Raw genomic sequence first — 17,486 nt, 5'->3', positions numbered from 1 at the left:
TGTTTGCACGCAGGCAAACTTAGCAAACCTTGCTTCACAATCCCAGCACTGTTGTCATAGTACGAAATCAGGACAGGATATAGCTGGGCCTCACCACTGTCATTGCTACCGTCTGTAGCGAGGCTAAATGGAGCTAGTCTCGCAATATCGGCAATAGATGAAGCAGTAACATTTGACAACTCAACAATTACACTGGTCAACAACAAATTTGTTGTCTGCATTTTTTAAGCTGATTTAGGACGAATCTGATGCGCTGAATCCAAAACTCACATTAGTTTTGTTCAATCAGGTCAAGTTTTTGAGATATGGCCACATGTCGTTTTTTACATTTTTGTTCACATGTACGCATGTGTGGAGCATTTTAGAAGAAGTTGGTGGGGGTAAAATGTCATGTCAAATAATTGTTTTGATTGGAAATAATTATTTTAATGACAAGAAGTATTCAGGTACGATAGTTCTAGGTGATTATGTCGAAAAGGGATCAGTTTGAAGTCATAAAACCTCAAAATCTTCCAAAAATTGGTGAGGCAAAGCATAAAGTTCGTGGATCAAAACTAAAGTTAATGGGGCAGATTTTGTAATAATGTGATACAAAAAGTTGTATTTCTTGAAATAACGAACTCTGAAGAATGTACAATACCTACATGCGCCAATTTATGACATGCGCTTCTGCTCAAGCTTGGAGTGCCACAGTACGAACCCAAAGATTGGAGACTGTTCATTGACAGCAGCAAGCGATCACTGAAATGTGTTCTGCTACACAACGGCAACCAGTTTGCCTCTGTACCCATCGCTCACTCGACTACACTGAAGGAGAAGTATGAAGCGGTGAAGCACGTGCTGGAGAAAATTGGTTATGATCAGCATAAGTGGTTTATTTGTGTTGACCTGAAGATGGTGAACTTTTTGTTGGGACAACAGTCTGGCTTCACCAAGTACCCATGTTTTCTGTGCATGTGGGATAGTAGGGACCGTGCTCAGCATTACACGAAGAAGGACTGGCCTGTGCGGGAGGAATTGGTGCCATGCAAAGAAAGGAACGTCATCAACGACCCTCTGGTGGACAGAGACAGAATACTCTTCCCACCGCTGCACATCAAGCTCGGCTTAATCAAGCAGTTCACCAAGGCTCTGGACAAAGATGGTGACTGCTTCACTTACTTGTGCCAGGCTTTTCCAGGATTGACCATGGAGAAGTTGAAAGCTGGCATCTTTGATGGTTCTCAGATCCGTCAGCTCATCAGAGATCCAGAGTTCAAAAACTCAATGAACGGCGGAACTGGAAGCGTGGAATACATTTTGTTTTGGTAGTGAAGAACTTTCTTGGCAACAATAAGGCCAGAAACTACGCAGAACTTGTCAACAACATGCTGACTGCTTTCAGAAACCTGGGTTGCAACATGAGCATCAAGATGCACTACCTATTTTTCACATATGAACCGGTTTCCTGAGAACCTGGGTTCAATGAGTGACGAGCAGGGGGAGAGATTCCATCAGGACATGAAGGAGATGGAGACCAGGTATCAGGGTCGCTGGGACGCAGTCATGATGGCTGACTACTGTTGGAATCTGAAGAGAGACCTCCCTGCCGCTGAACATTCCAGGAGTTCGAAGAAACGGAAGTTCAAGCCCTGAAGTTTGAACAGTGGTGACGCAACATGCAATTTACTTGTACTTACCTTTATCAATGCCCACCATTCAGATGACAGTAATCGATGTTTCTATCATGTAATCAATAAATGTTGTTGGCAAAACATTTTTTTTCTTAAAAACATGTTTAGGATGATATGTGTTGACAAAAATCAGCTGATAATGCCACAAAAATGTAATTGATTTTTTCAAATCAACTTAGCCCAAAAACCTGACCTGATGGAGAGAAACGGATGCCATTTCCTGATTCAGCAGTGCCAGAATACCCTACTTCACTTGTAGAAATCTAGACAACATTCAGAAAGTAAAAAATTGTTGACCAGTGTTCTTTTTTTCTTCTTTGTTCTTGTTCTTTTTTTTTTTTTTTTTTTCTTTTTTTTTTCTTGCTTTTTGTTCTTGTTTTTTTTTTTTTGTTCTTGCACATCTTGCACATCTTGCAAGTTTTTGTTCTTGCACATCCATACTTTGAAGCAACTTTTGAATCTGGAAACATCTTTTGAAATAGAGGTCCAGCATGATCTGAGACTGATATGGGCAAGTTATGTTCCACAATAAATCCACTAAAGAGAAGTTCCGCTCGGGTAACATCCTCTTCCTCGCTTGTCCCTTGTTTGGTGAAATAATTCAGAAGTGTACCGGTACTCGTGCTCGAAGATCTCTCCTTTGCAATGTCTGTGTGCCGTTTGCTTCCAACGTGCTTCCGAATATCATCGCGACCTCCGTGCTCAACTGAAATATCAACGCTGCATACTGTACAATACGCATGATGAATTCCTCTTTCAGACTTTCGAATACACGGGTATTGGAGACTGTATTCGGTCTTGTACTTCTGAGACCATTTCTTGGTCTTCGTAAGCTTCTTTTCTGCCATTTCGTAATCAACATCGAGGGCTTGAAGCATCGGTAACTTCGAAGTCGATGTTCCACAGCTGCAGCGCGACTCGTAGAACTCTAGCGGCTGTTAAACACCGCACGGTGGTCGCGACCGCCGGGCTGGTACGGGGCCCAGCTGCATGCAGTGAGCGTATCGCATGCATATACACTGTGCATACATACCGCATGCACTGTATTGCACACATACCGTATGCACTAAATCTCAGTGCATGATCGCATAAGCGAGATCCAGACCCAATGTTTCGCTGCTCCTCATTTGAATTTGCAATTTTTTACGTACAATTTGGTAGCAGCGAAAGTTATGGAGTTACCACATGCTATACGTAGCAGACGATGCTTTTCATTCAATTCTCATACTAGTACATTCTGATTAGTGAACAGTGCAAAAATATCAAAATTTCGGGAGGATAAGGATAGTGATCGTAAGGGCGGGAGTTTGGGTGAATTTTCGGAAGCCTCCCGATGAAATCGGGAGGGTTGGCATTGCTGGCGATAGCCAACGATTCTCCGAAGAGACCTGGTACCAAAGGAATTAAGTCTCCGTCTCAGATCCTTGGTCAGAGTCCAAGTCTCGCATCCATAGAGCAAGACTGGAAATACCAAGGACCTGAAGACGCGGACTTTCGTCCTCCCGCACAGTTACCGGCAGTGCCACACCCCATGATTCAGTGAATCCATGACACCTAAGGAGTGACAAATCCTTAATCTCAGAATACGCTCGTTGACCGGTGTTACCTCAATTATCATTGGGCTCAGCTTATTGGGCACAGCTACAGCAACTCCTTGGGTATGGTAACCATCAGAGCGACCAGACCAATAGTAGGTGTATCCACCCACCATTATCTCGCCGCAATCCGGTCTCCGAACCTCAGAGAGAGCTGCAATCACGATGTCCAAACGCTTGAGCTCAGATGATAACAGAGACAGGTGATCATCCTCTCTTAGGGATAGGACATTCCAAGCACCCACCCGAAGGGACCGCCTAAGGTTAACCAAAGGAGACCACCGTCTGGTGGACGACACCTCAGCACCACTCCGACACACTCTCCCGCAATCTGACCCAGGGATGTTACCCCGTGGTTCCCCTCCTATCATCAAATATTGGGGGTCCCGAAGGCTTTGCCCCAATCCCGTCATCCGGTGAGCTGCCCTGCGAAGGGAAGTTGCACAGGAGTTACTCCCACGGAGTGGGTTTTCAGATTTTTTTTGCGTGTTTGTGTTTTGCGGAATGAAGGGTTTTACGGTGGCCAGAGTGCAAATCCTGCCACCAACCTCCTAATAAAAAGTAACCCAACTGCAGGAGGACGTCCGCAGACACAGTTGGGCACTAGATAAGGATGGCCATTGGCTCACAATGAGCTCCTCCGCCCTTTCACAGGTTTTGTTTTTAATCCTGCTGGGTGTCCATATCCAAACACCCTCCTCACCAGAAAACCTGGTGGGGGAGACGGTTTCGTCGCCGACAACCAGACCAAATGGCTAACTCAAAGCGTCGCAGCCCGGATGAATCACACATATTCCCTCTATACAACGGGTTTGGGCTAACTACACATGGACTTACCGATATATCTCATATGAGGACCCTTTATGGTGTAATGCGAATTTCCACAATCGTAAGATAGATTGAGATATATATATATATATATATATATGTATATGTATATGTATATGTATATGTATATGTATATGTATATGTATATGTATATGTATATGTATATGTATATGTATATGTATATGTATATGTATATATATATATATATATATAGATATCTCTTCTTCTTTCGGCTGGTCCCGTTAGGGGTCGCCACAGCGGATCATCCGTATGATCCGCATAGTGATTTGGCACATGTTTTACACTGGATGCCCTTCCTGACGCAACCCTGGTCGCCTCTTACGACACAGGGATCTGGTACACCTATTTTAACCAGGGTATACACCGGCCCAGTACACTGGTACTCATTTCACCGACCTCGGAAGGATGACAGGCTGAGTCAACCCCCTGGTGTATTAATTCAGTGGCCCAACGGGGCTTGAACTCGGGACCTTTTGGATCCCAAGCCGCTGCCCTAACCACTGCACCAACACCAGGTATATATATATATATATATATATATATATATATATATATATATATATATATATATATATATATATATATATATATATATATATATATATATATATATATATATATATATATATATATATATATATATATATGTATGTATGTGCTTCCATGCGTCCGTCCGTCAAGCAGGGTGCTCCTCGCAATAATAAAAAAATAAAAATAAAAACTGAAGCTGACAATGAGAAGACACGGCCTGACATTTTAGCTTTCAAAGGAAGGCGAGAGGAACAGGGGGAGCGACTCGGCAAGCCCGTACTCCAATGACCAACGTATCTGGTGCTGTACCTTCTGGTATCGAAGATTGGGCAGCGACATGATGCGTACCTCAGGAATGTATGATCTGAAAGGTAAAAAAGAAGAGGAGCCATTGAGTAGTCAATCAATGAAGAAAACTTTACCTGATTATAATCATTCTTGAGGTCAAAATGTGAAAAATTCTAAAACCAAAACTATGAAAAACTACACATCTTTTGAATAAAAAATATTTTATTAATTTTAAGATTGTGGCAATACCCCTAGGCACTTATTCTAGTAGAATAACGATCCTAAGGAGGAAGTCAACATGGGACGGAATCAGCAAAATGTACCAATGAACCAATGTTATAGCAAATACCTATTTTGGGTTGGTGCCCCCCACCCCCGATTTTTTAAATAGCATGAACAAACTTTGGTACATCACGGGTGATGAAGGTTGTGGTCAAGTTTCATCAAAATGTGTGTAGTTTTGGATCAAAGTGAATATATATTTTGGGGGGCCACCACCCCTCCTCCCCCTTTACACCCCCTTAGATCATGATTTTTTTTTTTTTAATGTCATGAACAAACTGTTACATCATGGGTGATGAAGGTTGGAGTGAAGCCCCGCAAGTAAACTCTCTCTGTAGCTCCCCCCCTCCCCCCAGCCCAGATTTTATTTTTTAATGCCATGAACAAACTTTGGTGCATCACGGATGATGAAGGTAGTCGTAAAATTTCATTGAAATCAGATGTGTAGTTTTAGAGAAGAGATGTTGTTGCAAGTATTTGTGGATAAACGGACAGACTGATGATACACCATTCGATAAGCTCACCTGAAACTACATTCCAGGTGAGCTTAACAATAAAAAATTAAAACATGGAAAATAAATTGGCTCAAAGGAGGAGATTGGGACCATACTCTGTGCAGAGCATTGAAGCCTGGTGTTGGCGCAGTGGTTAGGGCAGCGGCTTGGGATCCAAGAGGTCCTGAGTTCAAGCCCCGTTGGGCCACTGAATTAATACACCAGGGGGTTGACTCAGCCTGTCATCCTTCCGAGGTCGGCGAAATGAGTACCAGTATACTGGGCCGGTGTATACCCCAGTTAAAATAGGTGTACCATATCCCTGTGTCGTAAGAGGCGACCAGGGTTGCGTCAGGAAGGGCATCCGGCGTAAAACATGTGCCAAATCACTATGCGGATCATACGGATGATCCGCTGTGGCGACCCCTAACGGGAGCAGCCGAAAGAGGAAGAAGAAGACTCTGTGCAGAGCATTGGTGCTGCTTAAACAGTCTCCTTGGCTATTGGGCACAATCCTGGACGGGTCGCCACTCTGACATAGTATACCAGCATGCTGGCACTCTTTTTGCTGACCTCGGAAGAATGACAGGTTGAGTTAGCCCCACCTGGTATTAATTCAAAATCTGAGTGGGATTTGAACTCAGGACCCTTGGATCCAAAAGCCCACAACCCTAACCATTAAGCCAAATAAATTAGCTCAAAGGGACCACCCCATAAACTATGGCAAATGGGATTTAATGTTCCCCTCAAAAGGATATAATCTCCCCTAAGAAAAAAATGCTTTCGGTGCAGTACTCTACATACTCGTCTATTACGATAAATCGGTGAAGTCCAATTTTCCAAAAAAATTCAGATATCAAAACTCCACTCACATCAATAGGCATACATGCAGAATGAGGTACGACTTCAAAGGTTGGCCTTCAGCACTCGACACGAGACTAAAATTATACTTTGGTTTTTTTCCAGGCGGATCGAAGGCAAACATTAGAGTCATTACAACAGCGTTCAACATGTACCCGCTCTCATGAGCAGTCGGTGGTTTTATTACACAATGATCCTCTCCAACAATACCTTTTTGTTCAAACATTGGGTTTTGAACCTTGACATTTTGTGCCCATTTGAATTGAAAAAAAATGCTCCGTCCAAATCATGGATTTTTGAGGGGGGGAGCAGCCTTTTTAATCACATCATCAAAAGCAATTAATTTTGATGAACATACATCACTCAATACAGGATTGAGGAGCACAGAGGGATTTTAAAATGTAAAACAAAATACATGATGTTTTTTTTTCCGATAGTTATGTTTTTATCCCCCGCCGCGTGGCGGAAGGGGTATATTGTTGTCACCCAGGTCATCCGGCTATCCGTCCGTCCGTCAACATTTATAGATGCGAGTGCGATAACTCATAAACTGTTTGCCATATCGATTTAAATTTTGAGTCACATGTACCACCTGTAAAGGAAGAACCCTATTGATTTTGGGCGTGGCCGGATCCAAGATGGCCGACTGGGGCGGCCATCTTGAAAAAAATGTTTTTGTAATAAATGGAAAACCGCTTATCTGATTTCAATTATTTTTGGTTACTACGTTCCTCACCCCTGGGGAACTTTTTCGAGATGATGACCAAATGGTGTCTTGTTTCCAATTCACCTCCCTCATTATCTGGAATATGCATGACCTTTTTCATTCAATGGTGGGGGATTCCCCATCTCTGATGGTATATTTATACATTACAAGGAAATGTCAAAACGAACACTGTCACCTTTGCAAACACAAACGTACATAGTATATGGGGCTGGAAGGATAGCCAAAATGAGGTATGCACACTCACCAGCTGTCTATCCTGGGTTTGAATCTTGAACCAGCTATAAACTGTCATCCTGGTGTTTCACAGGTGGGGTGATGCATCAATGTGTGTCATCCTCGGAGATGTTAAACTTGGTGCCCCGTATGCCGGCATTAGTTGGTGGACTTTAAGGCTCCCAGGTTTGCCCAGCTACTCTTCATGAAGGACATCACCACCACCTCAAATTACAAATTCCTCCTGGGACTGTGGGGTGGGTATAGCAAGTGGTCTGGTTTTCTCGGGGGTTCTTCAACACCAGGTTACACTGCTTACTATCTTCGTGTACGGTTTTTCTGTATGCGCAGGAGCTTCTGTACGTAAACAAATTGACCATGTGGGTCGCATGTTTCATGTAAATGGCCTTATTAGTCAGGTTCACCGTGTACCTGAAACGTGGTCCTGTGGGAATTCCGTGCCAAAAGCAATTTTATTGTTTAAATGGCATCTATAGGGTCTTAGTAAACAGAAAAAGTTGGGTGGCAATTTTACTTTTGGGAATTTGGGTTTTTGTGGGGGCTTAAACGGGGGTACCGTCATTTCGCAGTTTATCGCCCGAAATGAAAGCGCTAATATTGATAACTATTTTTAATCTCTTAAAATATTAATAGGAAAATTATGAAAAAAAAAAACAGGTGTCTTTCTCATATCATCATTCATTTATGTACCAAATATTTAGTTGATATCTGAAATAATTATTGATGTTTATGTATTTCCAGATATGCACTTATGAAGAAGTTCACCCGTTTCAAAGCAAGGCCTGTTGATATTCAACTATAACGGACGTGACAATGAACTCACTCACCTGCATCATATGCGATAAAGGCAAGCGGAAGGGCTACACCTTTGTACAGAATGTTACATCAGATTCTATTGGTAACATAAAGAACTTTGCCGAGAAGCGAGCACAGTATGAAGAAACGCAGTATGCACCTCGGCTGAAAATCTGTCAAAGTTGTCTGCATCTGATACGGAAAGCATCCATTACCACGAAGAATGTTACAAACTCGTAATGCACAAAGGTATGCTGAAGAGAGCCGAAGAGATTTTGTGAAACATCATCTAGTGAATCAAAAATGCGACCAGCTAAACTCAGAAGTCCATCCTTGGCACATGATGAGGATTCTGTCAGACGTGTTCACAGGTGTCACCCAATGGAGTCAAAGACCAAGTCCTGTGCGTTTCTTTGTGATAATCCGACAGATGGAGAGTTGCATCTTGTCCTGACAGATACGATGGGGACCCGCTTTCTGGACATAAAAACAAAGACATGTGATGACAAAGTCCGAGCAAACCTGTCACTGTTGCTTGAAGTTGGTGATGCCGCTGCAAATGAAATATGGTATAAGAGATTGTTTACGAAATGTTGAACGCCAATGCTATTCTTTCAGATTTGATTGTACTGGGGTCGATGATAATATCACCAAGCATATGTGTGACATTGAAATTGTAAATGCAGTTAAATGTTCGCTCTCATCTGGTGCTGTTCATTATGAGTATGTCAACTTTGACTGAACATGGTGTTAGTGTGGATAGCTCCAACTTCAAACGCCACCTAAAAAGTTTGATAACAGAAAATATCAGTACTGCTGAATGTCAGGCCCCATCGACTCAATGAAAGTGAGCATATCAATATTAAAACCCTTTCAGTTGCTGTTGGTAAAGTAGTACCCCAAGATTCGGGGGAAACACTTAGCGACATTGTTAGAGTTACTAAGTTGCTTCGTGATGAGTTGTTGAATTGCAAAGATAAGTGGCACTTCACTGGTAACATGTCGTTTGAAAATCCACCAATGGTAGCTTTCTTTCTGAAGCAGCTACTCTTTGGCACAAATGCACACTCTGTTTCTGGTAAGCGGGATGGAGCCATAAAGAACACAGTCAGCATTGTATCACAAGTACTTGTGCAAAATATAAAGAGCGTCAAGCAAGTTCGGCATAAGCCAAAGTCAGATGTTGGATTTGTGTCATACACAGAGACACCGCTGAACATTGGCTTGGCACTCTCTGAACACAACAAAGTACGCAGCAAACAGCTTGTCAACTTCCTGTCAGACCTACATCTTGGAACCAGCGACAGCAGTGTCCTCAACATCGAGAAGAGAGTGGAGTGTGGAGTGGTCGAGAGAATGAAATCCACTGGTGGCTATTGCATACCGACATTTGTCAAGAAGGGCAAATCCATCTTCATTGCCATAGACAACATCGACTTCCTGGATGACACGTGCGATGGACAGAATACATTGCACGGAACAGTGGTCATCATGAATCAAGAAGACACAGATGAAGGTGAAGTGGTGAGCCAGCAACTCATAATACCGGACAAAGCAACACCAGTAAGGCAGGAGGTAGTGTACCTTGAAGACCCACGGATCATCCCCAAAGCTACCAAGTTTGATACCTACAAGGTCAATGCGAACTCTGGACTTCTGAAGAGATACGCCACAATGGACCGCTCTTGGATGCTTGCTTGGCATCTAGGCAACAATACTGTCCAATGTAACAGTGAACATGTCACCATCAACGCCAACACAAGCTTTGACGATCAAACAGCAGGATGTACTTTGACAGAAGACGACACCAATGAGGACACAATGCCAGTGACGAGTGACCACCAACAAGCATCTCGACTGACCAGTATACTGAACAAACATCCACCTCGGCAGTCTCTCATGCCTACTTGGTCTGCAACAAATTCCTTGCTTCTGCAACTCAAAGATTGCAAGTCAACAAAGACACAAAGTGAAGTTGTTGCACCACTCTTTCGACAGGCTCCAACGGATTACGTGACACTATATACCGTCCTTTCACTGACGCAGAATATATCTGCTGTTGTGATGGGTCCTGACAGAAAAACTGTTATCACTCTAGACCTTGATCTCTATGAGAGAGCAGTGAAGATCCAAGAATCAGAGGGGAACACCAATTGGGTTCTACGTGCAGGGGAGCTCCACATATGTTTTGCAGCCCTGCATGCACTAGGAAAGTACATCGAAGGCAGCGGTCTTGACACGGTCGCCATCGAAAAGGGCATCTATTCTCCAACAACACTGCGTCACATCTCTGGTGGAAAAGCATTCACGCGGGGTATCGAGCACCACACAGTAAATGCCTTGGCATGCTATGTCATGAAGTACGAGCAGCTTGATGCTGATGACACCTCAGTCATTGCAGAACAGTGCCAACAGCTCCGAGAAGTTCTGCACAGTCGAAAGAAAGAAAGCACCACAGTCTTTGACAACATATGTGCAAGCTACACTGAGACTATCGACGAGAAGATGACAACATCAAATCATGGAGAAGTTGGTAAATTCCTCATGAATTATGTGCATCAAGTCGAGTGCCTACTACACTTAATCCGAGCGTGCGGACAAGGTGACTGGGAAGAATATTTGGCTGCCCTTGACAATCAGGTCAAGTATTTCTTTGCGCACGACCTGTACAAGTATGCCAGACTGATGCCATTTCATTTGGCTCAAATGAATGCACTGAAGTCAGAGGACCCTGACACATGGAATGCACTTAAAGATGGTGACTTCTGTTTCAAGAAGACAGGAACACCGTTCTGCAACCTGTTTGTGGATCAAACCCTCGAACAAGAAATCCGAAGACTCAAGGTGGTGGGAGGGATCACAGGAATCACGCAAAATGTGTCTGCACTGACTCGCTTCCTGCTGACAGCACCAGAGTTGACCCGTATTGTCAGTGATTTCCGACACCACAACACTTTGACCACTGATGCAACTCAACAAGAACATTATCAACTATCAGGAACAATAGCCCAACGGTTCGCTACAAATGTGGATAAAATGAAACGTGGCCTTGAAGAACATTGCGAAACTAACCCATTCGCCACTGACATGCAGTTGGTGAGCAATGGGTCAATGATGGCTGTACCTGAAAGTGCGAAAAGCGATATCCTGGACAGAGACTTGAAAGGGACGAATCGATATGAACAGTTTGTGGCTGACAGACTTGTAGATGCTTCTCCCGTTTCAATATGGGAGAGAATTGAGAAAATGAAGCTGAAGACACACAGCACGTGTGTGAAGAAGACAAGCTATGGAGTAGAAAACAAAGTTGTGAAGCTTCGTGAAGATCGCCAGTTACTAGCTCGCTTCCTAGTAATTCAACAGTCTCGACCACAACTCGTAGACAAATTGGGAGACACAATCGGAAACTTTGAAATGGCGGTCACCCCTCGTTTCCTCTTTGCAACAGATGGGACACTGCTGATCCCGAGTGACAAGAGCTCGTCCATGAAGGAAATAGAGTCATATACACCACCAATAACTGAATCAGACAACAATACACTACGCATCCAAGAGGTACCAACTGAAATCGTTGCTCTCACCAACGATGAGGGAATGGAGGGTACCACAGAGGGCGTAGCAGAACATCCAGAATCCATTGAGGATTATGTCGGTCTGCACCCAACAAGTTACTCTGTTTACGATGACGAGTTGGGGTTGATGGAATCCAGGTTCGCCAGAGAAAGGGTCATCATCATTGATGGACAAGCGGTCGTACAGGGTATGAAGAAGCTTCCAGTGATGCATTTAGTGACCTGGCTGATGCATTTGTCAAGAGAATCGACAACATGATGACTTTGTACAGTGAAGGACGAATCATCTTTGACCGTTATATAACGGGATCTATGAAAGAAAAAAAAAACACGTTCCAAGCGAGCAGGCTCAGCACAACCAGTGAAGTTCATAGTACAAGACGCGATGAACATAAGCAATGTTCCTATGAAGCTTCTGCTATCTCATGTAGACACCAAGTCCCAGCTCACAGAATTTCTTGAGAAACGATTGTTGAAACATTTCTCTGGGAGTAACAAAGGGCTTGTTGTTGTGTCTGGGTCATCAGCATACACCAATGCAAACAACATCAGTCAGAATATGTCCACTCACAATCACGAGGAAGCTGACACACAGATCCCGCTTCATGTCATCGATGCAGCAAGACAAGGAACGTCAACGCAAGACATGCATGTGTGGTCCCCAGACACAGATGTGTTCTTGTTGTTGATAGATCTTGTTGCCAACCACACCATCTCAGGACAATTGAAGATGTTAACTGGCAGAGGGAAATTCTTCCAGACAATTGACATCAAAGAGAGGTGCACTGCGATTGGAATGGAGAAGTCAAAGGCTTTGATAGGACTGCACAACTTCACTGGCGCAGATTGGGGTGGAAAGTTCTTCAGTATATCGAAGAAAGCGTGGATAACCAAGTTCCTGCAACGACCTTCAAGCAGCAAGATTATCAAGACTTTCCAGATCTTTTGATGTCCAGACAGTCTTCCTGAAGCTGATGTTGTCAATGTCAAGTTGTTCGTCTGCAGTGTATACTCCAGCAAAAGTTTGTGAGTCATATTGCCAGATCTTCGATGGGAGCTGTTCAAGGTCAAGAACTTGGAGGGTGAAAAGCTTCCACCGACACGAAGCACTCTGAAACCTCACATACAGCATGCCAACCTGATGTCCAAAAGAGACAAAACCTACCAAGAACCAAGGCCAAAGAACCTGCTCCCAGAGGGCAATGGATGGAAACTAAATGACGACAAAAACCTTATACCAGTACAATGTCTCGAAAAGCCAGCACCACGTGTAGTACTTGAACTAGTTAGATGTGGATGCAAAGGTGCATGCAAAGAGAAAGTGAACTGTTCATGCCATAAAAAAAAGAATAAATAAAAAAATAAATACAAATAAATAAATAATAATAATAAAAAAAAAATAATCGCTTGCCATGCACAGCATTATGCAAATGCACCGACTGTGGAAACGTGAATGACTACAGTATTTGTGACGAAGATGACATGAAGCCAATCAGTTAGCCAATGTATTAAGATCAGCAAATGACCCAATAATATTCATTTAAGATTCTACATTCATTTAGTCTATTGTTAGTATTCATCTAGATGTTGAGTGGAGTAATTACTGGTGGTAAAAGGTGGTATGAATGTGTGATGATTACAGAAAAGTATATTAGTATCAGTGCTATGAAGTCATGTCATGAATATTACATATTTTATCATATAATACTGTTGCGGATTTCGCGCCCGCCGGCGTGCTGACGGCCACGTAACTCGAATCGCGGCACGTCGCCCACCGGACGGACAATCCAGTCGTGACCCTCTCGGACTAACGCCGGGAACCAGTCACGGGTGGACCTTTCGGTCTCACCGCGATCGAGCCAATCAGCCCCCGCGCGTATAGGGTTGCTCGCCAAATTCGACCTACCTAAGTACCCACGCGGAGGGTAGACCGGGCGATCGCACCTCGCCGCAGGTCGACTTCGGACACGGGCCACTTAAGCGACCCGTTCCGTACTATCAGAATAACCGAGCGGTGTTATCGTCGACCTCGACGGTTCGATTAATTATCGGGCGTATTCAGCCCACTACCAACCCTTTACGTGAAGCAAGATGAGGATTCAAAGAAAGAAATGACGAAGCGAAGCGGGAAACAGTTCAACAATAAAGCACATTTATTCGCGGCACACGGGAAGCACACAAATTCAATTCCACCAAAAGCACACAAAAAAACACAATTCCATTTACACAAAAAGCAAATATAAAAGCGAAAACAATGCAGTGCAGAGCTAATACCGACTACCGAGCACACGGCAACACTTATACAATTCTACTTCACAGACGGCGCCGACAACACATACCCAAAACCAAGGAAAAGAATACCCCCAAGAATGAGGCGGGCCTGAGGCCGAGACCGGGTCGCGCCTACCCGTCTGGTGATGAGACGCGGAGCGGCGATGGCGCCTCACTCCGCGGGCCTCGCCGACAGTGTCTGGCAGGGGGTGGGAAAGGGGCCCCCTTGGTCGCACTATCTCAGCGCGGGGGGAAACAGGAGGGGGTTGCTGATGCTCGGGGTATAGAGGATCTTTATTATCCCTGGTGTGCGTCTCCACCTCGGCCAGGTCGCGCTGCCGGCCTCCCTCGGGCGTGCAGCTCCCGGCACCGACGCGAGCACCCCCTCGTCTGCCTTCGCCGCTGCCGCCTCTCCGCCTCTGGACTCTCCACCCTGGGCTCTTCTTTGGGCTCTCCTCGTTCGACTCTCTTCAGCTTCTCCAGCTACTGCAGGCTTCGGGCTCCAGACTTCCACACACTCTGACTGACGAACACGGTCCTTTTATCCCCCCGTAGCTTCGCCTTTGACCCCTCCCTTTGACCTTTCACCTCGCTCCCCATTGGCCCGAGAAAAAGTGGGCGTGAAGGCTTTTTGATCCACAAATTTGCATATATCGATCGTTCTGGAGGCGGGGCCAAATCGCCCCTCGCTCACCGATTGGACGGCAAAAAGTGGGCGTGTCGTTTTTGATCCGTTTTTGAAGCACAAAATCCGTGATTTTGTACACGCTGTTCAACGTGCGCCCTGCACGAGTCCAACACCGGTACCCACAGCGGGGCAAGAACGGTGGCGATGCTACGGTTGCGAGGTGTGACGTGAAGGTCGTGGCGGTTGTGGTGAAGCGGTGTTGTGGTTGGTGGTTGATGTTGTGGTTGTGGTGGTAATCATGGCGGTTGGTCCAAAATAAAGATAGTAAAAGAAAAACGGCTATCCTGAAGAGTCGCAGCACGTATAAATGACATGTATTCCCACTAGACAACGGGTTTGGGCCTAACTACACATGCACTTACCGAGATACCTCACCTAAGGGACCTGAATGGTGGTTTGCGAATTTGGTAACCACAACAATACATTTGTCGTTTTTTTCTTATATAAACATACACAATCATATCGTGTAAATATCACAGTATATGCCTAAATAATGTAGCAAAGGAAAGGCAATTCCTGACACTAACCTGAGGTTGTTAAAATCTTCTAGTCACGGATGACTTATTCCTGCATTGGATACTTATCTGGGAAGAACATACTTCATAAAATATTGCTACGTTACTATCATCGATTAAGCCTAGCATTCATTTATTGTACATATATTAAGTTAGAATTGTTTTATAGTCGGAGACAATCAAAGGTGCTGAAATGGACAAAATATCTTAACCTGGTTCAGAGAAGGCGGATATCGTGGTTCGCATACTCTGCACGTACAAATAATATATTTGTTAATACATCAATAATTATTCAGGATATCAACTAAATATTTGGTATATAAATGAATGATGATATGAGGAAGACACCTGATTTTTTTTTCACAATTTTCCTATTAATATCTTAAAAGATAAAAATAGTTATAACAATACTAGCGCTTTCATTTCGGGCGATAAACTGCGAAATGACAGTACCCCCGTTTAATCCCCCACAAAAACCCAAATTCGCAAAAGTAAAATTGCCACCCAAGTTTTTCAGTTTATTAACACCCTATCGATGGCATTTGAACAATAAAATCACTTTTGGCACGCAATTCCCACGGCATGACATGGTGAACCATACTATATTCGGTTTTGAAAGTTAAACAAAATTGTACATAATACAAGGGTGTAAACGGTGCATGAGAAGCCAGACTATGCATAGTAACCACGTTTGACAACCTGGACTGACTGGGTTTTGAAAGAGCTAAACAATGTCACATGATCATTGACCGGGGATCAGTCGAGTTTTGGAGAATCGTTTTATGCACACTTCAGCACCAATTATATGTGGTAGCACCAGAACCATAACCCTCCTGCCCAATCTAAAATATATATCACAGTCAGGATATATCTCAACAATGATGTACCTAAAAGTAGATTGTGTGCAAAAAGATAGTGAGCATCAAAATGGAATTATCCACAAATTTAAAAAGTGAGGGGCAGGGGGCAGAAGGAAGACAACAGTAGCATTTTTGAACAATGATAAATGGCAAATTTATTTGGAAGAAATGTAACTCACAAGGCAACGAGCTGGATTTTAAACCTGATGGAGGTCGGGTTAAACTCCGGCTTGCTGAGGTTGTGCTCGCACTTCTGGGAGGGACATGAAATGAGGACAAAAACTCAAATGCAAGGAGCATAAAGACAAAAACTCAAATGCACGCTTCTTAAGCAGGCACAACCACAACAAACCATTTGGCCTCACCAGGCAATGGCTAAATGGTTCTGCCGAAACAGTCAAGGGTTGAACCATTCAGCATGCCGAGAACCATCCCGACTACATGCTCAACATGCTGCACAATGTGGGCATTGAACTTCGCACAAGACAATTTGCCAGGCATACAACTTTCAAAAGGAATGCAAGCGCGGCAGGTTTGCGGATATCGGGATACATACTATACAGCGCAGGGAACGTTTCATAATCAAGTGCTTGTGCCTTGGGTACAGATGGGACATGAATTGTGATTGGGACTCGATCTGAACAAGCCTCTGAGGAAGGTTCGTCACTGAAAAATAAGGAAGGGGGACAAAACAATTGAGAGGTCACATGGAATGGGCTGGGTCGAGGTGGGTCCCGACAGTTAACGGGACACTGTGATTCTATATGATGCACTTTGACACTGTTTTGTGAAAAAAAAGTTTTTCAGGTCATCTCGTAGGTTAATGCCAGAAAATAAAACAAGGATCCAAATTAACAGCGATACCTTGACTTTGACCTATGGAACTTTTGACTGCAGTGTTGACTGTGTATACAAGTTACATTATCTCTGAGAATGTCGATCAACATTTGGACAGATTACAATAGCCTCACCCTCCGTCCCTTTTGGAATGGGCAAAACTAATCAATATCAGGGTCATTCCGTGTCAATTCACACAATATCCAGGTACCTCCCATATGACACCTCTCAGATTTGCCTGGAAAAATAATTCTAAAAATACCTCTTCATGCCAACCAAAGGAATCCCAAGTTTCAGCTCAATATTTCCAACGGTTTTTGAGTTATAGCCCCCTCAAAGTAAGGGCGCCATGCCCCTTTTTTCACTCGGGAATTGCGCATTTGTTTTATTAGAGCTTTTGAAGACCCATACCTT

General features: G+C 43.9%; 1 protein-coding gene across 3 annotated transcripts in view; it reads right to left on the bottom strand.

The window, feature by feature from the left end:
* Positions 1–17,486, bottom strand: part of DCTN4 (dynactin subunit 4) — a 54,084-nt gene that overhangs the window by 6,259 nt on the left and 30,339 nt on the right. For all 3 annotated transcript variants that reach the window (XM_085882681.1, XM_085882679.1, XM_085882680.1), the window contains 3 exons: positions 16,792–16,901; positions 16,415–16,488; positions 4,958–5,012 (listed from right to left, as the gene is read on the bottom strand). In XM_085882681.1, coding sequence (XP_085738807.1) covers positions 4,958–5,012; positions 16,415–16,488; positions 16,792–16,901 — 239 coding nt within the window. The remainder of the gene's footprint in view (positions 1–4,957; positions 5,013–16,414; positions 16,489–16,791; positions 16,902–17,486) is intronic.

The sequence above is a fragment of the Eptatretus burgeri genome, chromosome 5 (assembly GCF_056783735.1).
Source record: "Eptatretus burgeri isolate ZD-2024b chromosome 5, Ebu_testis_v1, whole genome shotgun sequence".
Classification (NCBI taxonomy): domain Eukaryota; kingdom Metazoa; phylum Chordata; class Myxini; order Myxiniformes; family Myxinidae; genus Eptatretus; species Eptatretus burgeri.
Note: the sequence above shows the minus strand (reverse complement) of the source record. Positions and strands in the feature narration are given on the sequence as shown.